Below are 27357 nucleotides of genomic sequence, written 5' to 3'. Positions count from 1 at the left end.
ATTAACATTAACATCTTTGATAATTTTTCTTCTATGCCAATTCCTAGTTTTTAAACTGCCTTCGATAGGATATCTTGAATGTCTTAAAATTCAATATACAACCTTCACAAAAACCATAGTCATCCCACCAAAAAAATCCCTATCTTCTTTGTTCCCCATTCACATTTCTGAAATTAGCACTACCACTCCTATAGTCTCACAAACATCTGTCATCACTGACCCATCACCTTTATCCACTCTATCCAGCCTCTTCTTGTTGGATCCCCAGTCATACTTTGTAAGAAAATAATTTGGATTTGTGTGGAGTACCTGGGCTAAATATTCCAGACCTGGAGGACAGTTTGGCATAACAGTTGGCACTGGCATCCATACTACTGGAGCAGAATGTTGTGGTGCAGGATATTTTCCAGGCTGGTACTGGATAGGATGGCTACCACCAGTGTGCATGTACAAGGGGAAGGTAGTGGGCTGATGTGGACTGTAGTATCCCACAGGCAAGCCTCCTGGGTGGCCTGCAGGAGGAGGGACAGCTGGTCCAGGGGGCCCTGCGTTCAAAAACAAATGAAAGTGTTATACATTATAAACACTACAATATATTGGAAATTAGCATGACTTTTTACATGGAGATGATATGGATCACACAACCTCCACTTAAAAATAACAAGGTGTTCGGGCTTCCCTGGTGGCGCAGTGGTTAAGAATCCACCTGCCAATGCAGTGAACACGGGTTCGAGCCCTGGTCCGGGAAGATCCCACATGCCATGGAGCAACTAAGCCTGTGCGCCACAACTACTGAGCCTGCGCTCTAGATCCCGCGAGCCACAATTACGGAGCCTGCGAGACACAACTACTGAAGCCCGCGCGCCTAGAGTCCGTGCTCCACAACAAGAGAAGCCACCAGCCCGCGCACGGCAATGAAGAGTAGCCCCCACTCGCCGCAACCAGAGAAAGCCCACGCACAGCAATGAAGACCCAATGCAGCCAAAAATAAATAAATAAATACATTTATTAAAAAAAAAAAAAAATAACAAGGTGTTCCATTTTACGAGTGTGTAGGATGTACCAAAATGTACTAAGGGGATTTACACATTAACTCATTTAATCCTCTTAAGCCTTATGAGACAATTATTCCCATTTCAGAGGTATAGAAGTCAGGTTGAAATATCAAGTTAACATGTTAGCCTCTAGGCATTAGCTTCCTTCTTTGGAGATAATAATACACCTACTTCATTAGGTTATAGTAGGATTAGCGCAAGGCCTAGCATATAATTAGCATGGTTAAGTTTTTGTTACTATGTTTACTGTTATTATTGTTTAAGGTCATAAAGATAGTAAGGTCTACTTAACTTCAAAGGGGTTCTTTTAATGACTGCTATCTAACTCCAGAACAGTTTCATCACCGCCCCCCCCAAAATCCCATACCCATTAGCAGTCATTCCCCATCTTTTCCCCCAGTCCCTGGAAACCGCTCTCTCTATAGATTTGCCTAATCCGGACATTTCATATAAATAAAATCATGTGACATAGCCTTTGTATCTGGTTTCTTTTACTTGGCAGGTTTTCAAGGTTCATCCTTGAACTTTGCATTAGTACTTCATTAATAAAAACTAGTGAAATAACAATACTCATGTCAGACAAAATATACTTTAAGACAAAAACTGTTACTAGAGGTAAAGGACATTTTATTATAATAACAGAAGTGTCAATCTGTCAAGAAGACATAATTATATACACCTAAAAGCAGAGCTTCAAAATACATGAAGCAAAAACTGACACACTAAAAAGTGAAATAGGCAATCCAAAGAACAACAGTTGGAGGCTGCAATACCCCACTCACAATAAGGGATAAAACACCTAAGCAGAAGGTCAAAAAGGAAATAGAAGCATGAACAACACTATAAATGAAACAATACATAACAGGCATGTATAGAACACTCTACCCAACAACAACAGGCTAAACTTTCTTCTCAAATGCACATAGAACCTTCTCCAGGAGAGACCTACTGGCTGGCCATAAAACAAGTCTCAACAAATTTAAGATACCTGAAATCATACAGAGTATATTCTATTACAATGGAATAAAACCAGAAATCAATAATAATAGAAGAAATTTTGGAAATCACAAATATGAGGAAATAAAACAATACACTCTTAAATAAACAAAGGGGTAAAAAGAAATCATGAGAGAAATGAGAAAATACTTTGAGATGAATGAAACAAAAGCACAATGTACCAAAGCTTATGGGATGCAGCTAAAACAATGCTTAGAGGGAAACTGACAGCTGTAAACACCTACACTAAAAAAGAAATATCTCAAATCAGTAACCCAACTTTCCACCTTAGAAATAAACCAAACCCAAAGCAAGCAGGAGGAAATAATAAACACTGAAGTAGAAGTGAGTGAAATGAAACAGGAAAAACAATAGACAAAAATCAGCAAAACCAAAAGTAGGTTCTTTTAAAAGATCAACAAAATTGAGAAACCTTAAGCCAGACTAACCAAGAAAAAAAAAATGTACTTCAATTATTAAACACAGGGGTGAAAATGGGGACATTACTAAACTGTTACAGAAATTAAAATGCATCATAAGGAAGTACTATGAACAGTTGTATGCAAAAGCAGGGTCCTGTGCATGATCCCTGCACACAGCACCACCAAGGGGGTGGGAAGACCACCTAAGCTGCACCTCCTGCCCAACCCACTGATTCATCCCTACCCTCACCCTATTTAAGGAACCAGCTCACCCCCTGCCTTGGGGGTGAGCAAGGCCACCTGTTACTTGTTCTCGCTCCCTCTGCTGTAGCAGGGATCCCAATAAAGCCCTGCTTGAATTTCTCATCTGGCCTCTTAACAATTTCTGTTGGTTAAATTGTCCAACGACCTGGGTCTGTAACGTATTCACTGGTAGACACATAGTATGTGAAGGGATTAGAGAGGAGGGGCAAGTAACCTAGGCAGAGCAGATACCCTGTGATGTAAGTGCTGACACATTAGACCCAGCCAGCACCTTTACGATGCGCAAAGGTTTCAGATACAGCAGGTACAAAATGAGCAGCTGCACAGGGGAAGCCCAGTACCACAGGAGTAAAGGCCATACATATATAGAGATTTAGCAAACAAAACAGAAAGGAAGGTGGGGAGGAAGTGATGATTATGAAAGACCTATGCTCTGTGCAAAGAACTTGAACTTTATGCTAATAAAATGTGAAGTGGAGTGACCAGTTTTACATTTAGAACCTTTATGAATGAGAAGGTTAGATTAGGAAGGAGGTGCCTGCAGGAGTCTAGATGTGAGCTAAGGAAGTTTAATTGTGATGAAAAGAGTAGAAAGTGGAGAAATAATCATTGACTTTTAAGAGATATATTGTGTTGGTAATAGACTGGATATGAGGAAAGATTCTCAAGTTTCTGACGTGGGTCCCTGCAGGCCTCCAGTGTAGAGAAAGAAGAGAGGGCATGTGTTCAGGAGCAAGATGCCCAAGATGCACTGAGGAATCACTGAGTTCGAGATCCTGCGTCACCCAGGGCAAGTTGTCTACAGGCAGGTGGAAATGCAAGTTTAGAGCAGAGGAGACTGATGTGGGTAGGGGCTAAGGGATTCATAAGTGGTTAAAGGCAAATGAAACCATATGAGATATTCCCAGTATAACTTTGGAGAGTCTAAAAGGACAGGTGAATGGAAGAGGTGAGAGAGAGGACAGGGCAGGGCAGGGCTGGACAGGGGAGTGGCCCAAGGACCTCTGGGGAATACCGGTTTTTAAGGTTAGGGGACACAGAGCTCTTGAAAGAGACCAGGAGTCAGGAGAGACTAACGGAAAAATAATGGTAACTAGACACAATGTTAAATTAGAGCTAAGTGAGAAAAAAAGTGCTAATGTCTTTAGAAAAAATGGAGGAAATTTCATGTTTCAGTTTGTTGTGAAGAATAGACTTTAATTCCTTTAAGAGTTGTGTTTAAGAGTACCCAAATTGGATTGGAAATCGGATATCCCCCTCTTCTTTTTTTTAGAACTCTTATTAAAAAGCATACAATGCACCTAAAAAGTCACATAAACTATCTCAAAAATACTAATTGTTATATCATTTCAATGAGTTGATGATTAATTCTTCTGGTACTAACCATGTGATTTTAAGATAAAAGTACGTCATGGAACAAAGTTTGAGGATCAATAAATTAGAAAGAAAATTACAATTTAGACTATGGTGCTCTACAGTTTAGAGACTATACTTCAAAAAAAATTGTATACAAATGTATGTAATCAAATGATTTTTGTTATAAGTATGTATTATTCAGAGATGTTAAGAGAAGTGAAGAAAAAAACAATCTAATTACGTGTGGGAAATGATGTATGTTTTATATTCTCTTTTAAGCTTTAAAATTGCTGTTAAGGATTCTGACTGTTCTGCAGGAAAACACAACAAAACATGTTTAACTTTGTGTAACTATAGTATCCCACACTTATTTAAATAAAGAACTCTGTTATGGAGCATTTTCCTAACAATGCTAGTGTGAGAAATACTGCTTTATGGGATTTGTGTTTTCTTAGTTATTTTGAATATTATCATCCTTTTTTATTTCAAAAAAGTATGTCATTTTCCTCTTTAAATAGACTACATATAACAAAGGCTTCTTTATTAACTATGCTTTTAAACATATTTGGCCCAAAATTATTTTCAATGGTAACCAATATCCAGTAATATAATGCAAATGGAATTATACAATTGAATTTAAAGAAATTCATTAAAGCTAAAATTTCAAGTATAGTATTTCAAGTTCCTTAATGCGAATCAAGGGGACACAATTTGCATCAGTATAAATAAGTATATAGTTCAGCCACTAGATGTTGATCACAGTGAATTTTTGTTGCTGATTTTCATAACTGAAAATTCATTAGTTGTGCTATTTTTTTGATACAGAAAGGAAGAGACAGACACTTTCCCAGATGAGCAGAACATGATTTATAACCAATGTTTACTTCCTAGAAACGGTGGAGTTTCTGTTCTACTGGAACCTAGGTTCTTGGATATAGAGTGATTGGTGAATCTAAGACAGATTATGTAGATAATGTTGATAGCCACTGAAGTAAAACATAGAGAAATGTGTATATAGTGATATTATAATGTAGGGTTGTCAAAAACTTGGATTTAGCAGGGGTTAAGCCATAATGAGGGGTTATACTGGATCAGATTCACACAACATGCATACACATGAGGGAAAGGGGAAAAGGAAGCCCTGTTTTCAGAAAACACTGCAGGGGCAAAGGCTACCTGAGCTCCATGAATCATATGTCTGTAGCCAAGACAACATCCTTGCCATCATCCTGTGGATACTGGGGTTTCTTTTGCTCTTTCACAGCCTAACTCACTGGTTTCTGCCTCTAAACAAACACTTAAATATATATTTAAAGAAATATCACTAGACTTTATCATTTTCTAAATCACTAAAATGTATTTGAATATAATCCTGATTAAAACTATTTCCTTAGTCAAAAGTAAGAGTTTGTTTTTTTTTTTTTTTAGATGCTTTAGGACTTTAATGTCCTTCACACAGCCAACATAAAACGCTGACAATGGATGAACAATAGGGGAAAAGACCGTTCAGCGAAGATCTTCCTGAACTCACGGCATCACTGGTCAAACACCATAAAGAGAACAGTCACATGAACAGTAAGGGAGTTTAACAGAGATTTTTAGTTTAACAGCATAACTGAAAAACAAAGAACCAACCAAGTAAGCAAGCAAGCAAGCAACCAACCAACCGTTCTTCTACCCACTGAAAGGAAAGTAAAAGTGAATCAGGGAGCTTCCAAATCCTGTGAAGCAGCTTAAAAAGGGAGAGGGGAGGGCGAAGGGGAGGCATGCAACTGTTGAGAACGTAACACTCTAATGCACAAGGTCAAGGATCCTAACAAATTCTCAAAGTCTCAACATATACCAACACAAACCGTATTATTAGAAATATAAAGGCACAGAGATATAAATGCATAGAGATATAAACTATTTGGTATTAAAAACAGACCTTGCTATATAAACATATAGTATGTCACTTTTATCCCTTTATGAGAATAACAGTATAAAGAAAGATCTCCAGTTTGCCTTTTAGTCTGGAACATCACAACACAGTCGGTGGTGACCTGAATTAAGAGCTGCAGAATCCAGAAGACCCCGCTGCTGTCATCTTGCAAAGGATCAAAATTCAGCACCTAGAGGTCCCCACCCACCCTCCATGCTGTGTGTCTGTGTGTCTCTAAAAATAATAACCTGCAATTTGCATATAATTAAACCCATAGGCAGCTTTGAATATGAGATCTAGGCAGAAAAAGTAGCAGCAAAGACAACAGTAGCTAGAATTTGGTAGAAAAGCAAGAGATTTTTTAAAAGCTTCCACTTCAAGTCAGGATTAAGGTTAAGTTTCAACAGCTTGGCTTAGCTGTGGATGTTTTGCTGTTCTCTGGAAAAAGAAGAAAATCTATCATAAGCATGTTCATTCGAGAAAAATACTGTGTTTGTTTAGTTTTGTTAGCCATGCCCAAGTGAACAAGTAAGAGTATTTTTAATTTTAAAGAATTTACATATTGCCCAAATACTTAGGAGTATCTATTTCCCTGAGTCCCTGAGTACAGTATGAGTTGTGTATTCAGACTTATAAAAATATTTGCCAAACTACAAGCTCCTGAATCAGAACTCAAAGCCATTCATTTCCATTTTTCTGCACTTCTCCTGCCATTTGTCCCAACCAGACCTTCATGACCCTGAGCTTTTGGACATATTGTTCTTTCTGCAAGGTATGGCCCTTTCCCCCTTTCCTTCGATTGAGAAATTCCTCACGTGCCAGTAAAACTTGATTTCCTCATTTTGTGCTTCCCTCAAATCCCCAGTAGAGGCAGTTGCTGCCCTCTGTGCTCTTCACAGGACAACGTTCTCTTCACATTCAAGCAAAGAGAATGCCATCAATGTTTGCACAACTTCCTTCCTAAGACAGGAATATAATTCTAATTAACATCTAGTAAACTACTTGGCACGCTGTAGGCATCCAGTATTTATTTACTGAATCATTCCATTAATTAATTAATTTTAAAAGCAATCTTAACTATGAGTATGGTTTTCCAGAGTGGGGAAAGATTCTTTCTGAATATTTAACCTACCTGGTACAAAATGGGAATTGTACTCAGGAGGGGCACCAGGCCTTGGATCAGGTGATGTTATTTGATTCTCCATTTCATCTGCAGGTTGTTCAGGGCCTGTGGGGACTATATTTGGGGGGAGAGAAAGGGGACCTGATTTACAATGGGAATGATAATATGATTACAGAAGACATTCATTTTTTAAATGTTGGTATGCATCAATGAATATAACATGATATACACTCATTTTTTATAAAAAAAAATTCATTATGTATATTAGACATCAACCTATTAATATATTTGATGATTTTTTAGCCTGAATATGGACTTAAAAATAAAACCAAGCAATTATATTGTTATGATCAAAGCAACAAGCTTTCATGCTAGTGTTCAGCTGACCTGATGCTCATTCCTACCTACGTAAACTCCTTGCACGTAGCAAAACTTCTTTCTCCTATTATATAATAGGGAGAGTACAGTCATTTATAGAGTGAATCTGATTTATTCCCGAATCCTTTTTGGAAAATGGCTGTGTTTAAATAAATTCAAAGCACAACACGATAAATACTTAATAAATTTAAGACATAACATGATGAATACTTAATAAATTTAAAACATAACACAATGAATACTTAATTAATACTTTAAACAGCAGTAGTGCTACACACAACTCAGCTGGAGGTGGTTCAGTCTTCACCTCCAGTGAGTCACATTTTTACCATATTCTGCCTAAAAGCAACCTAGATTATTGTAACTGCTGCAAGGGAGGTACTGAAGTCGCTTTTCATTATGTTATAGCTTGCCCTCTTGTTGAAATTAGAGAAATTACTCACTAGAAGGTAGTCATGAATCTCTTAACTGGTTGACTTTTATCTCATAAGAAACACAAATCCCACAGATGTGGTGTTTCTCTCCTTGTATAATCTCCTACATTGCTTGAAAAAGCAGGGCTACTTTTGAGCCTTCTTCTGTAAAGGCAAGCTGCCACCACAGGCTTTTTATTACTATTACCTCTCTTTGCAGATTTACTCTCCTACCTGTATTTTTCCTTTACCTAACTTTCCCCCACATACTTTAGAGATTTTTGCAGTACCTACATGCCAGTATAAAACCCTTTTAATCCTTTTCTGTCAAAGATAAAGAGGAATGTTCATATATATAAATGAACAAATGAGTGTATATATATATATATATATATATATATATTCTTCAAATATTAAACAAGTGACTTCAAAATGAAATAAATTTCCAATTTTTTAAGGAAAGGAATCACACAGTTCACATTTGAAAATAAAGCATATTAAAATTTATTCACAAAAACTTACCTGACATTTGAAGAATTCTAATTAATCCTGAAAAAAAACACATTTTATACCTTTAAAAATATATTCATATAGTTACTATTATTATTTAGTGATACATGCAACAAGTCCTGTGATTCTTTTAATCCCCAGTTACCTTTCTTTCATTCCTTCACTAATTCAACAAATATTTCCTGAGCATCTATTATGTACCAGGGACTATTACAGGTGTTGAAAATACAGCAGTAAACGAGATGGACACTCTGCTGGAGATTATATTCTAGTGGAGTGAAACATATCAACAAATATTTAAGATTAAATTTAGATAGTACAGTTATGAAGAAAACAAGGTTAAAGATTAAGAAAAACATGGATGAGGAGCTCGAGGAGGGTCAGGGAAAGCCTCTCTCAGGAGGTGACCTTTCAGCTATCTGAACTATGACAGAAAGCATTATACTAAAAATGTAGGAAGAGAGTTCCCAAAAGACAAGAAAGTAAGTGCAAAGAGCGCGAGATGGCAATGAGTTTGGGCAATGAGCAAGGGAGAGAAAGAGGTCAGGTGTGACTGGGACACAAGGAGAGAAGAGAACCGAGGTCAGAGATGGAGACAGAGGTCTGATCATACCTGAAACTCATGGCAAAATGTTTGGAATCTGTTGTAATTGCATCTGGAGAGTCTTCGGGGGGCTTTAATCAGTGGAGTGATCACATCTGATTTAAACTTTGTCTTGAGGGGGCGGGAGTAGAAGCAGTGGGGGAGGGATGGCAGCAGTAATCCCAGTGGGAGCTGATGCTGGCTTAGACTGGGGAGGTGACACGAGAGAGGGTCAGATGCCGTCAGATGCTTAACAAGATTTGGAAGCAGAACCCACAGGAGTTGCTGATGGACTAAGTAAAGAGAGGACTCGAGGATGAGTCTTACTTTTTAAGCCAGGGTACCCGAGCTGATGGTGATGCCATTAGCTGAACTAGAGAGGAAGATGGTGGGAAAATGTTGGGGACTGGGGAGAGCAGGAATCAAAAGTTTAAATCGGGACATGTTATGTTTAATAAGAGTCCAAGAGAAGACATGTGAAACATTTAAATAAAAAACATGTATATGTGGACATTATGAGAATAACTTAGAGAAGTAATCTAGAAGTTGGGATGATATTTGAAACAAGAGGTGGAGGTTGGGGAGAGAGTTCATTGATTTCATTAATTCAATCAAGGGGAAAAGATTATTAGAGAAAGGAATTTCAGTATTTCAGGTTTCTGAGTCCTGGGCGATGACAAATAACAAGGAGAAAACATCAGCAAAAGCTATAATATACTGAATGCTTATCAAATGTCAGGCAAAGGCAGAGCACTTTTCATATATTATCTCCAATTTGCACAGCAAAGAAACCATAACAAAATGAAAAGACGATCCACAGAATGGGAGAAAATATTTGCAAATGATACGACCAATGAGGGATTAACCTCTAAAATTTACAAACAGCTCATGCAGCTCAATATCAAAAAAACAAACAACCCAGTCAAAAAATGGGCAAAAGATCTAAATAGACATTTATCCAAAGAAGACATACAGATGGCCAAGTGGCACATGAAAAGATGCTTAACATCACTAATTATTAGAGAAATGCAAATCAAAACTACAATGAGATATCACCTCACACCCGTCAGAATGGCCATCATCAAAAAGTCTACAAACAATAAATGCTGAAAAGGGTGTGGAGAAAAGGGAACCCTCCTACACTGTTGGTAGGAATGTAAATTGGTGTAGCCACTATGGAGAACAGTATGGAGGTTCCTTAAAAAACTAAAAACAGAGCTACCATATGACTACCATATGATCCAGCAATCCCACTCCTGGGCACATATCTGGAGAAAAACATGGTTTGAAAGGATACATGCACCCCAATGTTCACTGCAGCACTGTTTACAATAGCCAAGACATGGAAGCAGTCTAAATGTCCATCGACAGATGAATGGATAAAGATGTGGTACATATATACAATGGAATATTATTCAACTATTAAAAAAAATGAAATAATGTCATTTGCAGCAACATGGATGGACCTGGAGATTATCATACTAAGTGAAGTAGGTCAGACAGAGAAAGACAAATATCATATGATATCGCTTATATGTGGAATCTGAAAAAAAATGACACAAATGAACTTATTTACAAAACAGAAACAGACTCACAGACATAGAGAACAAACTTATGGCTACCGGGGGGGAAGGGTGGGGGAAGGGATAGATTGCAAGTTTGGGACTGACATGTACACACAGTGCTATATTTAAAATAGACAACCAACAAGGACCTACTGTATAGCACAGGGACCTCTGCTTAATACTCTGTAATAACCTAAATGAGAAAAGAATTTGAAAAAGAATAGACACATGTATATGTATAACTGAATCACTCTGCTGTACACCTGAAACTAACACAACATTGTTAATCACCTATACTCCAATATAAAATAAAAATTAAAAACAAACCAAAAAAATAAATAAATCAACAGGGACTTCCCTGGTGGTGCAGTGGTTAAGAATCCGCCTGCCAGGGTGGGGGACGCGGGTTCGATCCCTGGTCCGGGAAGATCCCACATGCCGCGGGGCAACTGGGCCCGTGTGCCACAACTACTGAGCCTGCGCTCCTAGAGCCCGTGCTCCACAACAAGAGAAGCCACCGCAATGAGAAGCCTGCGCACCGCAATGAAGAGTAGCCCCCACTCGCTGCAACTAGAGAAAGCCCGTGCACAGCAACAAAGACCCAACGCAGCCATAAATAAATAAATAAACTGAAAAAAAGTAAATAAACAAAACAATGTAATAGTGAAAAAAGCAAACGAAAACATCTAATACGTAAATGGCCAACGCTGCTAAACTCAAGTACTTCTAAATTCCCAGTCCATGTTCTTTCCAATGAGTCGTCCTGCTTATCAGAGTACAGAATGTGGTCATTTGTGTTGCTCCAGTAGGGTAGAAATCACCGATACAGGGTAGGTATGCCAAAGAAGCACTAGAACACTATATGAGTGAGTAGTCAATACAGACTGAGTTGACCCAGCGAATGTCAACATGGCATAAGGCAGTATGTAGATTCTAGCCTCCTGACAAGCCTGCGTCAGTCTTGGACCATTTCCTCTCCCTCTCTGGAGCTGGAGTTAGTTGTACAACGTCCTACGTGTCTTAAAAGTAAAAACAGTTCCCTGGAGCACACCACAAATCCAGACCCAACTGCAGGCCAACCAAGAGTTCCAGGAACTGGTCCTATTCCTTTAATGATGGTAATATCTGGTGTTTAGGAAAATGCCCCTACCTTTCTAGAACCTTAAATTCTGAACATTCCTAGGAATGTACCCTCAAGTGACTGCATGTGTACACACAGGTTATATACGAGAATGTTCTTGACACACTGTTCATACTAAAAGAAACTAAAAACATTTCCAGTGCCCATCAATGGTACACTGGATAAATATATTCTGGTATATCTATATGATATAATAGTATACTGTAGTGAAAACAAAGTACAGCCATACCCATCAACAGAGATGAATCTCGAAATCACAACACTGTACAAAAAAAAAGCAGTCATAGGAGAACACCTATGAGTCCATTTAAGAATGTTCAAAAGCAGGAAATGAGACAAAACACTTTTTTTTCTGATACATGTATGGGGAAAACTTTAAAGAATAAAATTAGGGAATTAATAACAAAATTTAGGAAAATGGTTACCTGTGGAAAAGAAGTGATGTGGGTAAAGTGTTTAGCTCTGGCCCTCAAGGGGCTTGAAGTTCCTGTTAATGTTCTAGTTCTAATAGGGTTGTGAAACAGGGGCGATGGGTTGTTACTAGTTTTTAAAGAGCACATATATGTTTACATCTGCATATTTATATGTATGACATTGTTTCACAATAAAAAAGAACCATCTGACAGTTATATGTTTAGTGTAACTTTCTAACTAAACATCTGTTGTTCCTTTCTACATCAAGCCTGGGGATTGCAAACTGTCAAATAACTGTGATGGAAAGTAATTAGAACAGATTATTGAGTTCCTTAGTAAAAACGGGCCAAATTATCCATCTATCCATCCATCTATTCATCCATCCATCCATATGTCCATCCAACTATCTAGAGTGGCAAATGGTATAGCATAGTACAAAAGTGGCAAATGTTAACAATTGCTGAAGCTAAGTGAAGACAGAGATTTGAATATTTTTATTACAAAAAAAAAAAACTTGAAGGAAAACAAATACATAATTCTGGACCCCAAAAGTGAAATAATACCTCTGGGGTCCAGGCCTGGAAATCTGTACTTTTAACACAGTCCCAGGTGATCCTTTTGATCAGGCATGTTTGGACCGATATAGTATAAAGAAAAATAACAGTTCTCAACCATGCCAGGCAGAAATTAGCATTCAAATGTGATTCAAGCGATTGAAAAACACCTTGAAAAAATAAACCAATTTTGAAAAAATTTTAAATCTTTAAGAATTTTTTAAAGTAACTAATATCAATGAATTTAAAGTAAAATACACCTACACATTGCCTAACAAGCTGCAGGTGCTCATGGAATTTGTTTAGTCCTCCCTCCTTTGAGCCACTAGTTTCTTTTTTTTTCACCACTCTAAATTCTCTCCCCGTTCTTAAAAATTTTACAATATACTTTTATCAACAAATGTTACATAAGGCAGGATAATGTCCAGTTGGTACAATCGAGAATGTTCTAACTTAATCTTCCCTTAACATTCAGTGGATTGTTTCAGATTTCTCATTCACTCAGCAAGGCCAGAAAGTGCCATACGTTGAAGAAAGACTGACTTTGGCTTTCTATCAAAGGGAAATCAGATAGAAAACTGAGCTGTGTCTCCATAATAGGTTAGCGTCACATGCTCTAGAGAACTCAATTGCAGAGGACTTCGCATTTTCAAGGCTTAGGCTACATACAGGGGAATCTAAGCCAACTGAAGTGTAATTAAGAGGGAAAGGAGACATGGGTGAGGTGGCACGAGGCTGGGGAAGCTGTGGTTTGCAGCTGTGCAAGGCAGCCCTGGTATCTTAAATGGCATCCCACAGCAAGAGAGCATTTACCCGGATACCACTTGCTGCAACAAACATTGCAGCTGTGTTCTATGCTCATGCTTCAATTTCACCTTTGTAAATAGTGACACACTAGCAAAGTTCAATAAAACCGCAAGTCCTTGAACCATACCATGGATATTCGATCACAAAACTGAAAATGACGATCAGCTCTTTGCAGTTGAGTATTTACTAGAATCTGTCCTGGTCTCTTGGCAAGAGAGACTCTGGGCACATGAGAATCTTGCCGTTCTTTAGGCACAAGGCTTGCAAACCTGCATATGAAATCTCAAACCTTGGGCTCTGCCTGTTTCCAGTGCCTTCAGCTGTGAGGAGAGAAAAGAAAGCAAGAGGTCCCTGTCCATATAATTCCTTCAGCTCCTGAGCAGGGGCGGGAAACACAGCTAGTTCTTGCAAAGCCCCAGTGCATCTACCACAGTCCCCTATTTGGGTATTCAAATGTAGTATTAGAAAAAATGCTGCCAGTCATTTAACATGTATTACTGAGCATCTATGTGTAAGACTTTATGCTGGGTTCCAAGCTGACACCAAGAGATGGGCTGGGACCTGGGACCCTCGTCTCCTCAAGCAACATAATACAAAGAAACTATAAGAGACTGAAAATAACTACACGCATGCACAGTGGGGCAATTATGAGCAATAAGATACAAAAAGGCCACAAAGCAACTGCTATTTCTGAGGTGCCGAGAGTAAAAGCAGAGTGCTGTCTGTGCATGGTCCCTGCACACAGCACCACCAAGGGGGTGGGAAGACCACCTAAGCTATGCCTCCTGCCCAACTGATCTGTCCCTACCCTCACCCCATTTAAGGAACCAGCTCACCCCCTGCCTCAGGGAGTGAGCAAGGCCACCTGCTTCTTGTTCTCACACCCTCCTGCTGCAGCACGAGCCCCAGTAAAGCCTTGCCTGAATTTCTTGTCTGGCCTCTTATCAATTTCTACTGATTAAAGAGTCCAAGGACTTGGGTTGGTAACAATTCTAGCAGATATGATTTTATGAGCATTGTCTGTAAGGAGTTTCAAATTGGAAAAACTAGGAAAAATAAAATGGAGACACTGCTGGAGGGCTTTCTGTATTTGTAGCTAAATGAAAGACAAATGAGTAAAGCATAGCTTAAGTGTCTACTTATATTTTTAAGATGAATGGATTTATTTAGTAATAGACTTTAAAATGAGCAGAAAATTTAAAGATATCATCTCTTTGCCACTTATTTCAAATATACTGTGAAACTAATAAATATATTTGTTTAAATGTAAGGTACCAATGACTATACCCTAACTTATTCAAACTATTCCATTTTTACTGTTTACACCTTTTTGGTATTATGAACAATGCTATATAATTTCCATTTACATAAATATTTGCACATACCTCTGCCATTCTCTTATGATAAAACAATTTAAGAAGGATTCATGTTCTATAGGTGGATGTTTCTTATAATTTAGGGAACATTTTGCCATTTTCTTTATAGCAAGACTTCTTCAGTTTAAACCTAAATCATATCTGAGTGACCATCTCAATATTAAATATTATCTTCCTTTAAACTTTTCCCATATGCTAAGGAAAATTTCCTTTTGTATTACCATGCCATTAAATATAATTCTTAATTCCTTAAATATTAAGAATAATAATGTGTTTTTTGAAAGAGAAAGTTTAACTGATACGATGGCTTAATAGATTTTAAAGAATCACTAATGCAAAAGTATTACAGAATAGTAGGTACTCAGGAACTTTTACTTATATTCAAAAGGATTGTTGATTCTTCCTTTTATAAGTGACCCTTTAAATACCTATTGCTAATTCAAACATATAAAACTTCTATTCATTTCTTCGAATGAAGCAAGATAAAGACAAATGGAAATTTAATGGCTGCCTAGGGAAACAGCCCCCCAAATTGGAGGTTTAAAAGCAACAGATACATTGTGTTTCTAATTTAGCTTGCCTGTGGATTCTGGATTGAATATTACAATAGCTAGGTAACTAATTTTTTGAAAGAAAGAAATTCTAAATTAACACACGTTTAGGGGTAGGCTCCTTGAAATCACTGCTGAAGAACAAACTAGTTCAAATCAGATTTGACAGGGGTATCCAGAAATATGGCCTCTGATCCCACCCAAATCTTATGCGTTTAGGGTTTAACTAGATTTTTGCAGTAAATTCACTAGAGGTATTACGTGTTCTTTTGCTCACTTTTCTTTTTACATTTCTTAGCTTTATATTGATGGATGAAAAAGACTGGATGTCCAAAAACTGATTATTATTTTTGTGGCCAATATATCAAATCAGATCTCCCATTATTGATGATCCCTTTCTATCTTTAACTTGTATTCAACAAAAATACTTTAAAACATCTTCACAGGCAGTTTACAAATATTAACTTCATAGAAAGCTTTATAGAAGAGATACTATAATAGAGGTGGAAACTGAGGCACAGAGAAGTTATTAAAAGGCTCTTCTCCAAGGCTGTACAGTTAGCAAGAAGTTCTGGCAGCACTGACTGGTGACCCAGTTTCCCTGCCTTCCTTTTACCCAGTGCAGCTGCCTACCTTTTGGCCAAACCAGAACTCTTCAATAGTTGCCTTTGAGGTAGGGGAGAGTTGAAAATAGAAAAATACAGTTGACCCTGAACAACGGGGGTTAAGGGTGCTGACCCTCAGCAGTCTAAGATCCATCTATAACTTTTCAGTTGGTCCTCTCATCCCTGGTTCACATCCGCGGATTCAACTAACTTCAGATCATGTGGTACTACAGTTCCTATTTAGTAAAAAAAAATCTGATTATAAGTGGATCCGCTGTTCAAACCTGTGTTGTTCAAGGGTCAACTGTATGTACAATTTAATGAGCTACTTTTTGTCTTTGTAAGGCACAGCAATTCTGGTGATAGACTTGGTAAAATCAAAAAGCAAAAACAACTAGTTCAAATATGCTACTCTTTGAATATGAAATTCATTTTATAATTGGGTGGGTCTGGTTTTTGAAATGGTTTTACAGTAATGGTGATACATTTATATTAATCTCTCTACTGTGGCTCAACAAAAGTTTTGTGGATTATAGACTAATTCATATGTGACATTACCATGGATAATAAAAACGTTAGCTGTAAATTTTAAACTGAATCAGTTTATGTATTTCAGCAAGCGTAATGAGGTAGGTGAAAAATTCATTTCACAAAAAATTCTGCAGCAAGATTTCTTATGATACAAACAGTGCTCAGGAAGATGATGTTTTTCATGGGTTTCCCCAACCCTTGTCCCTGAGAAACTGGCCCAAAAGGAGACCACGTTTATGAAAGGGAGGGCTGGGGTCTCTGCCATCCTACTATGGCCCAACAAAGCCACTGGGGCAAAAAGAAAACCCCTTTCTGGCTTGCAGGGGGTGCCATACGGTGGAGAGAGAGTGGAGAAGAGGAAGGAGGGCAGCGGAGAGTGAGCCTCTTCATAAAGAAACTTCAAGAGTAGGAAGAGAGAGAGAATTAGCAGCAGGTACAATAAAAAGTAAACGGTCTTGAAGTAAGAGCCTTAACAAGGATTAAGTTTTATGGAACCCCCAACTAGAAGGTAAGTTTCCGAAGGAAAGATTTTTATTTTTTTACTCCTGTACTCCTAGTACATAGAAGAGTGCCTGCACATGGTAGGTATCCGAAAAATATTTTTTAAATGAAGTTTTTTGCTGTGTAAAATCCTATGCTACACCCTTTAAGAAAATCTACACTAAAAGCTTGAATTATTCTTCCACCTCTCTGGGTATATTTTTGTTTTCTCTGAATACAATTCCCTACAGATTCTGGATCATGATGGACTACAGGATTTATGCACTTTACACATCAGTTTCTCTGTGTAAATTTCCTTTATTTAAAAGCTTTCTGACTGTTAGTTGATTCACATGGAGATAGTTGCCCTGAATTTGTATATTTTTGTCCCTTTTGCATTGTCTATAGTATTACATTATTGTGCTCATAATATAAATTGCAGATGTAATTCTCTTGACCACATACTATCTCTACAACCTCATATGTAGAGATTACTATGTTAAAAATTATTTATATTTACTAAATATGTAAATATCACACACACATACATTACATATAATACTGTTTACATATTATACACTTTTATTTATACATATAATTATATAATACATAATACTAAACCACAGGGCTGGAAAGCATAGGTAAACCGGTCATATTTCTAACTTCTCAAGCAGATAACTGTTGTTACACTTCAATTTAAAACTACCTTGGATGAGGCCAAATAGAAGATTTTTTTTTAAATAAATTTATTTTTTAATTTGTTTTTGGCTGTGTTGGGTCTTTGTTGCTGCACACAGGCTTTCTCTAGTTGTGGCGAGCAGGGGCTGCTCTTCGTTGTGGTGCACGGGCTTCACATTGCGGTGGCTTCTCTTGTTGCGGAGCACGGGCTCTAGGCTCACGGGCTTCAGTAGTTGTGGCGCACAGGCTTCAGTAGTAGTGGCACGCAGGCTCAGTAGCTGTGGCTTGCAGGCTCTAGAGCACAGGCTCAGTAGTTGTGGCACACGGGCTTAGTTGCTCCGCGGCAATGTGGGATCTTCCCAGACCAGGGCTCGAACCTGTGTCCCCTGCACTGGCAGGCAGATTCTTAACCACTGCGTCACCAGGCAAGTCCCGAAAATGGGATTTTTTTAAGTGAAAATTTTAAATATTTTTTTAGAAAAGATTTAAAGTATTTTTTAAAGGAGCAGTTAGCTATAAAGAGCTGAGGAGTTACCTACTGATTAATTAAAGAATTAATTCTTCTATACAAATCAATTTTCACTGCAAAGTAAAGGAGCTGTTACAGTGGAGGATTACTGGACTGAATGTCAATACTATGACATAGTATGAGTGTGTTTCATGTTTGGTAATTGCAATCATTGTTGCTTTTGTTGTGGTCATCCATGTACAATGCTTGGTGTCAGTCGATTTATCTCTTGTAAAAATAAAATACAGTGTGTGTGTGTGTGAAAAAAAAAAAAAAAAAAAAAAAAAGAATTAATTCTTCAAATGAACTGATATAATATACATAAAACACTCAGTGTCATTGGATTTCAGTTTTAGATATCAATTATTAATTATCTGTGAGGTTCCAGGAACTTTGTATATGTTGATTGAGGTGGATATTACAATTTTCATTACACAGGTAAGGAAACAGAAGCCCACAGAGTTTAAATAATCCGTTCAAGGTCACAGTTCTATAAACTGGGGAAAGAGTAGTTCAAAACACCATCATCAGAGGCCAGGTTAGTATTCTAAATGCCACTGAAAATTACTTTCTGCACCTTGCTGCCCTCTCCAGCTCTCCCCACTACTATTGCTGTACTCTACCCTCTAAAATGAAAATAGGCTTTTCTACTGAACTCCCTTTCAACTTCCCTTTTGTAAGATTTTTGAAATATATGTATAATTGGGAGAGAAATTATCCATGAACCAGGAGGAAAAAAATTCATAAGAGGTCACATGTTCCAGTTCTGAGTCAGATTCAGTAAATCTACACAACTGAATGCAACTAATGTAGAAAAAATGATTGGGCATTTGAAGGTCCTGAAAATTAAACAGTAGCAAGAGCACGGGAGAAGAAGTCCAGAATGGGAAACACTATCAAACCAGAATCAGTTTCCTAATTTTTCTCTGGTATCTCTAGCATGATACTATTTCAAGGCAGCCTGACACACAGTAGCAAGTGCCAGATGCAGAGAGATCAGGAGAAGCCCTCTGGTCCTGGCTTAAGCAGAGGGAAAGGGGAATCCCTGCAGCTCAGAAAGAGTTGCAGAATTCCCCAATATTTTCTCATTTTCTCCATTCCCTCATGTTGGGGAAGAAAATACAGTTTTTAAGTAAAGGAATTAAATATTTTTTCTACTGTGCATATTTAATTATTCAAGTACCGAAACATACATTTATGTACCTATTATAAAGAACTAAGAAAATGATTCCAAAAATCAGGAACATGATCAAATTTTCAGATGTTTTACTTCTTTTCTATTGAGAAAACTTCTTTGAAAACTTTTATAAGTACATAAATGTCCAACATTAAAACAATTCAAAAACAACTGAGACAATAAATTTAAAATAAAAATTAACACCTTCTGTAGCCAAATCTAAAGGGGGTATTTCATATAGATTTTTAAATTGGATCAAGTTGCTAAAGATTTTTTTTTTAATAAATAAATAGTTTTTAGATTATGACACTAAATCAGGTGTCTTTTAAAAATTTTCTGTTACAGTACTATTCAAGGGTACTTAGCATAGCAGAAATTTGCAAAAGGATGAGTAATAGGATATGCAACGTTCCTACAAGGATTTTCCAAATATTAGCTCATCATTTGATGTTACCACCTCCAAAATGAGTGCAGCTATGTCTTCAACACTCCACTCTTACCAAGAATATTTAAGAAAGTCAATTTGCTACATATATTACTAAATAATATGGCTCAGTTTGTTCTCATGAGTGTAAAAATTGTGAAATTTTCATCACGTTGACACTGAAGAAAAACTACGCATATGTTTCACAGAGACCTTCAGTCACACACAGAACACACCCAGACACGTATAGGTTAAGTATACCTGTATAAAAGTTTGAACAAATTGATTTCCAAAGTTCCTTCCTGCACAAAGATCCTACAGCTCAGCAAGCAAATATGATGATTCTCAAGGAGGAGGCGGGTAGCTGTATAAAAGAAATCTAGAGCTACTCCAAATAGGACTTAGTGCACAGCAGACCAGGTGAGGCTCACGCTGCTAGTGCACTCTGAGAACCACTAGGCTAGAGAACTTCCTTCACAAAGTTTATGAGGTTCGAAACCATTTTCCAAGCAATGCTGACATACCCCTCACCCCCCAACACACGCCCAACTTCGGATAACATCCATTCCTCACTCAAAAAAAAGCCATCTTCTAAAAGAATCACATCTTTTTTTTTTTTTGCATCTTTATTGGAGTATAATTGCTTTACAGTGTTGTGTTAGTTTCTGCTGTATAACACAGTGAATCAGCTCTATGTATACATATATCCCCATATCCCCTCCCTCCCACCCTCCCTATCCCACCCCTCTAGGTCGTCACAAAGCACTGAGCTGATCTTCCTGTGCTATGCAGCAGCTTCCCACTAGCTAGCTATGTATTTTACATTTGGTAGTGTATATATGTCAGTGCTACTCTCTCACTTCGTCCCAGCTTCCCCTCCTCTGCTGTGTCCTCAAGTCTGTTCTCTACATCTGCGTCTTTATTCCTGCCCTGCCACTAGGTCCATTGGTACCATTTTTATAGATTCCATATATATGCGTTAGCATACGGTATTTGTTTTTCTCCTTCTGACTTATAAAAGAAACTTATCTTAATAAATTCAATTAAACCTTCAATTTACTAATATAATACCTACCTAAATTTTTTCCTCAAACCTTATTTGTAAACCAAGGTAAACCTCCTCTAAAGTTCAAGAGAAATCCAAAATATGTTGTAAGATTTTTGTTTTAAGTGATACATTCTCATTCTCGTAGGAGTACAGAATGAAACAGTAGTAACTGTAAACTACATAAATATCTAGCTCAGTAGTTAAGAAAACACATTATAGTGAAACGTTATAAAATCATATTCCTTTAAAAATATGGTCACAATAATTTTGTAAAAATAATTAAAATGCTTACAATAATCTGCATAATTATAATATGGAAAGTTTTGTTTTTAAAAGTATTTAAAATCTAGAGAATATGCTAAAGTATAAATAATATTTCCTTTTCAAGTTTTCTATAAGAAATGTATAATAGATTTTATAATCTGAAATGAAAAAAATAATAGAAATAGAACTGACAATCTAGACTCTTATAGTGAATTTAACTAAAAAGACCTGAGGTTCATAAAAGATGAAAACTTTACACACCCTTCCAAGCACAATTCTCTTTACAGACTTGAAGCCAAAATCTTGGCTCCTGTGGTGTATTGTGTTAGTTTTATGGGTTTCCTAGTCACCAGGGAACTAGATAGTTGAGTGGGCTCAGTATGAATGGATTAAAGTCTGATGATTGTGAAGGACTCTGTCATTCCTGTTCCACACCTTGGCAACTTAATAGGTTGCTGTTACATGGGCTGGAATTAAGAAACTATCCTACTCAAAAAGCAATTACAGAGGCCTGCACTAACAAGATAAATTTAGCTCTGTTACTTTGGAATAAAACATGCAGTAGAAGTAACCCAGAGACACATGGAATCTTTCATTAGAACAATACATGGACTATATATTTAATTATATATTATATATATATATATTTGCATGAAATTAATCCTACAAGAAACTTGAGAGAAATGGTGACTAATTTTCACTATGAACAAATGAAAATGTTGGCAAAATCTAATCAATTTATATTCTGTTTTTATAATTTATACAAACATTTTTCTTATTTTAGTCACACCATGGTTCCTTCCAAACAAAAGGTCTATGGTAGGACATTTCCTTCTTTTTAGCAGGAGGTTGGTTATTCAGCTTTATTGAAAAACAAAAGAATTAGATTAAATGGGAGCAAACTGATAGTCACAGTTGATAGATAACTTTTATTAAACGTATTAGCTTAATTTTTTTAAAGAGAAAATCAGGTCTCTCCATTTTAGCTTTCAGAGGAGGCATGTTTTTGTTACCTGGAGTACAAAAAATTCCAGAAGAATAATATAATCATGATGTTTATATAATACATTTTAGGAAACATTACCATGACAATCATGATATCTAAAAGATTGCCAGATAATGCCTTATTGTGTCATTTTCTGGCTAGTCTTCTAGCATTAAAAACTGTAACAAAACAGGATGTCAGGTGACCTACAATTAAATCATTTTGATAAACCTTACATGTATAAAAACAGCCATTTTAAAATGTGTTATCTGCAAAAGTACATATATTTATATCACAAAAAGGATCCTTCCTACCTAGAACCCCATTTCCCTTCTCAAAAGGCAGCCACAGATACTAGATTTTTTGTGTCCTCCAAGAGGTTTTCTAAGCAAACACAAACTAATATATATGCCTTTTAATACAAACGGCAGTTTCCTATATACTGTTTCATATCTTGTTTTTTCATTTATTGAAATTCTTTGATGTTGATTACATTTCAGTTCAGATAACCTTATTATTTTTAAAGGCTGCACCACAGTTCAAACTGGCTGCTTGATGAAAATTTAAATTGTTCCCAAATGTATGCCATTACAAACAATGCTGAAACAAATTTACATATTTTGTGCACCAGTGTATTGAATCCCCGGAAGTAGAATTGCTGGATAAAAGTTTTGAACATTTTTATTTTGACATGTATTGTCAAACTCTTTGCCAAGAATATGAATCAACTCACATACCAGACAAAAACGTGTTACATTCCTAACACTATGTTTTATCAAAATTTTGTCATTGTCAATCTGAAAGGTGAAAACATTTCAGTTTTATTTTCCATATCTTGAGCAGTTTTTAGTCTTTGCTTAAAAGTCATTGTCAGCTCCATTTCTGTGAACTGCCTGTTTGTCATGTGCCCATTTTTCTGTTTGCTAGGTTTTTTAAAAAGTTTCTTTTCAAGCTGCTCAACATCACTAATTATTAGAGAAATGCAAATCAAAACTACAATGAGGTATCACCTCACACCAGTTAGAATGGGCATCATCAGAAAATCTACAAACAACAAATGCTGGAGAGGGTGTGGAGAAAAGGGAACCCTCTTGCACTGTTGGTGGGAATGTAAATCGATACAGCCACTATGGAGAACAGTATGGAGGTTCCTTAAAAAACTAAAAATAGAATTACCATATGATCCAGCAATCCCACTACTGGGCATATACCCGGAGAAAACCATAATTCAAAATGACACATGCACCCCAATGTTCAATGCAGCACTATTTACAATAGCCAGGTCATGGAAGCAACCGAAATGCCCATCGACAGACGAATGGATAAAGAAGATATGGTACATATATACAATGGAATATTACTCAGCCATAAAAAGGAACAAAACTGGGTCATTTGTAGAGACATGGCTGGATCTAGAGACTGTCATACAGAGTGAAGTAAGTCAGAAAGAGAAAAAGAAAATCGTATATTGATGCATATATGTGGAACCTAGAAAAATGGTACAGATGAACCGGTTTGCAGGGCAGAAGTTGAGACACAGATGTAGAGAACAAACGTATGGACACCAAGGGGGTAAAGCGGCGTGGGGGAGGGGGATGGTGGTGTGATGAATTGGGAGATTGGGATTGACATGTATACACTGATGTGTATAAAATGGATGACTAATAAGAACCTGCTGTATAAAAAAAAAATTTCATGTTGTTTATATGAATAGTATTACAACTTTATTTTATGCTAAGAATTTTTTCTCAAATTTGTCATTAATGTTTACATTTTTGCCATACATTCTTTTTGATTTTTTTTTGTAGTCTAATTTTTGCCTGTTTTACTGATTTTGAAAATGTGATAATACTCAGTATTGTTGATAATGTGATGAGAGAAATATACTCTTACAAACTTTTTGAAGGACAGCATCTCTCTCATCCTGAAGAATGAGTACTATAAAAGTGATTTTAGGACAATGTTACTGAAATATATAGAGTATAAAAACTACTGTATTTCGTTTTTAAAAAAGTTAACAGGCTGTGAAATCCCTCAAGCAAAACTTTTCAATTGTGTGCCTACAGGAAACATCATAGTAATCAATATTAAGGAAGTAGATAAAGGAAGGGATTTTCAGAGAAAGAACCTGAAAGAGAACATTCAAAGAGAAAGTAAATGAAGTGAACAATATGAAAAGCTCTGTGAAAGAAAATATATTTCTTCTACACCGAATGATAACTAATATATCCAGAAAGGAATTATATACCTAAATTACTAATTACAATCTCAAGATCTTTACTATTTATTTATTTTTCCTATTATAAAAATATCACTTTTTACTTACAAACATGTATATATTTATAGAACAAAACATGAATATACATAATAATATATGCATACCTCAGAGCTATTGCATGTTCAGTTCCAGACCACAATAAAGCAAATACACATATATACATATAAATATATGTATATATACACACCCACATACATAAACATTTATACATACTGTGGTTCAACTTGTTTTTCGTTTGTTTGTTTTCATTTCAATTTATAATACACTTTGGACATATTTCCACTTCAGAACATTTAGGACTATCAAATGTTTTAAACTATTATTATTCCACTGTAGATGTACAATTAATTATGTAACCAAATTCCAATCATTGGTTACAAAACTATTCCCAAGTTTTCTATTACAAACAATCCTACTGTGACCATCTTTGACACAGATTTTTATTTGCACACTTAGGAGCACAATGAATTCCAATCAGTGAATGAATATTAAAATTTTTAAGTTATCACCATAAAAAAGTTTTACCAATACATTTCCACTAAGAGTTTGTTAATAGTATATTTCTCTCGCCACACTATCAACAAAACTGAGCATTATCACATTTTCAAAATCAGTAAAACAGGCAAAAATGGTCTTACTTTAATTGCATTTTTCTGATAATGTGGCTGAGAGTCTTCATTCCCCTTATCATTTGTGTTTCTCTTACTTTGAATTGACACTTTTTATTCTCAAATTGGATTGTTGATCTTAAAAGTCCTTAATGAGAGTTCTAGGCATATTAGAAAATTAGCTCTTTTTCTGTTAACAATTTCCATTTGTATCTGTTTTGTTTTGTTTTTCTTGCATGCAAATGTTAAGAATCATGTCCCTACATGGGCTTTAGGTTTTTCTATCAACCTCAAAAATGCTTTCCCACATGCTACACTCACAAACATTCATTCAGCTTTTCTTCTTTTTTAGGTTTCATATATTTCGACTTACATTAGTAAATCATCTAGATTTCATTTGTATGTTAAGAGTGAGGGAAATTTCAAGTTTTATTATTAGGTTTCCCAAATAAACACCTGATTGTCCATACATGATGGATTAAATGTTATTTATTCTCCATTCCCTATTTTAAATGTATGCTTATCAAATGTCAGCTTTCCTTTTATTCTTAAATGTCTCTTCAGTTTCTTTGATTTGTCTGGTAGTAGATCTATTCCCTAGTGGCCTTTTAATCACTACAGCTTTATAAGACCTTTTATTATATAGCAAAATCCCCGTATATATGTATACATATGTACATTTTTCTTTGAATTGAAATCTTCCTGGCAAGTAGTTGTTTTACCACTTGAGCTAAACAGTTGCTTTAAAAACAAACCAAAAAAATTCGGTTAGGATTCTGTTTAATTTATATGTTCTTTTAGAGAAATGATACCTTTGTCTAGAAGAATGCTATGTATTTCATTGTATTTTTATCTATACATTCTCATATATAGTATATTTTCATCTATGTCCCTAGAGCTTTATGTCTTTCTTAAAGTACGTTTTTCAAGTTATTTCATGCCAAACGGAACTGTTTATTTTGTTCTATTTTCCAGTTTAGACATATAACATCTATTGATAACCGTTAACGTGTCCTCCTGCCTACCTCACTGGCCTACACAATTCAACAACGTAATAAAGTATGATAATGAGCATTCTTGGCTTTTCCAAATTTCCTGGAAGTGATGCTAGCGTTCCAAGATTTACCGTGATAGCGAGATAGATGGAGGGTATCCTACTCGTAACGTAGTAACACCCAATATAAAATATTAAAGCTTTACCCTTTTAAGTAGGTGGGAATCGACCTTAGTGCATAATATCTTCATCTCCGTACTAGTTTAGGTAGATAACACACTAGATACGCAACAAAGTAAAAACTCAACTAAATTGTAGGTCCTAAGACCGGAAAACAAATGAAAGAAAATTCTAAGTCTTGAAACATAAACGTTTTATTTTATAGAAACAAAGCAACTGTACGCCGAAATAAATTACCACCCGCCCCCCAAGTCTGCCTGACTGCCAAAGCGAGAGTTGGGTTCTCTCCTGTAACCCCCGTCTCTCTGCCAGCAAAGCACGTCAAGAAGTGGCTGCAAATCCTTTTACCTGCGAGTCGGCCAGGCCCGGGTCCGCAAAGCTGCGCGGAGCGAGCGCCCGCCAGAGACGCCAGCGGAGCCGCGTCCAGGGCAGGAGACGCGGGAAAGGGGCGCAGCGCGGCCGGGCAGCGCAGCCCGCTCTCCGGGGCGCGCTTCTCCGCGGCCGGAACGCTCTCCCCTACACAGCCTCCGTCCCCGGGCCACGACCGCCGACTTCTGATCCAGGGCGCCCCGACCCCTCACCCAGCGCCGGAGACGGCTCGCTGCCAGCCAGGCCCACGCGTCCACCTGGCAGACATGCGCCGAGCGCCCCGAAACGTCGGAAACCACCTGGGGATGCGGCGCGGGGCGCGGCGGGCCGGGGGACAGCCAGCCCAGGACACCGCGTGCCCCCGCGTCCGCCGGCCTCGGGCCTCTCCTCGAGGCGCCCGCGACCCGGCTCTCCGCCCGCCCGGCCCCACTCACCTTCCGGCCCGCCGTCCGCTCGGCACCCGCGACGCCAGGCCTGGGGTCTGAGTTTATCCAGGGAGGACAGAGAAAGGGGCGGGGCGGGGAAATGGAGAAGGAAGAGGAGGATTTTGAAATGAAAAACCACACAGAGCCCCGCGGGGGAGGGGTCGGGGGCGTGGTCCCGCGGGCGGGGACCCTCCCCGGGGCGCCGTCTCCCCGCCCCGCCCCGCCCCGCCCCGCCCCCGCGCTGGGAGCTCCTCCGCCGAGGGTCCGCTGCCCCTGGAGGCTCGGGCCGCCGCTGAAGCCCGCTTTCCAGTAAAAATGCACAGGAGACAGGAAAAGAGGGAAAACTAGTTGTCACCGCTCACATGTGAGGTGAA

At 37.5% G+C, this 27357-nt stretch overlaps 1 protein-coding gene across 2 annotated transcripts in view; it reads right to left on the bottom strand.

Annotated features, from left to right (window-relative positions):
- The window catches only part of PLSCR4 (phospholipid scramblase 4), a 37504-nt gene extending 10412 nt beyond the window's left edge, over positions 1-27092 (bottom strand). Inside the window, exons 1-4 of one of the 2 annotated variants that reach the window (XM_059920140.1) lie at positions 26993-27092; positions 8451-8477; positions 7147-7251; positions 310-545 (exon numbers count right to left, since the gene is read on the bottom strand). In XM_059920140.1, coding sequence (XP_059776123.1) covers positions 310-545; positions 7147-7251; positions 8451-8457 — 348 coding nt within the window. In that variant the 5' untranslated portion in view covers positions 8458-8477; positions 26993-27092. The remainder of the gene's footprint in view (positions 1-309; positions 546-7146; positions 7252-8450; positions 8478-26992) is intronic. The other variant, XM_059920142.1, reaches the window with a different exon arrangement.
- Positions 27093-27357: the final 265 nt, after the last annotated feature.

The sequence above is a fragment of the Balaenoptera ricei genome, chromosome 4 (genome assembly GCF_028023285.1).
Source record: "Balaenoptera ricei isolate mBalRic1 chromosome 4, mBalRic1.hap2, whole genome shotgun sequence".
Classification (NCBI taxonomy): domain Eukaryota; kingdom Metazoa; phylum Chordata; class Mammalia; order Artiodactyla; family Balaenopteridae; genus Balaenoptera; species Balaenoptera ricei.
The sequence above is the reverse complement of the archived record's forward strand: the minus strand, read 5'-3'. Positions and strand labels throughout refer to the sequence as shown.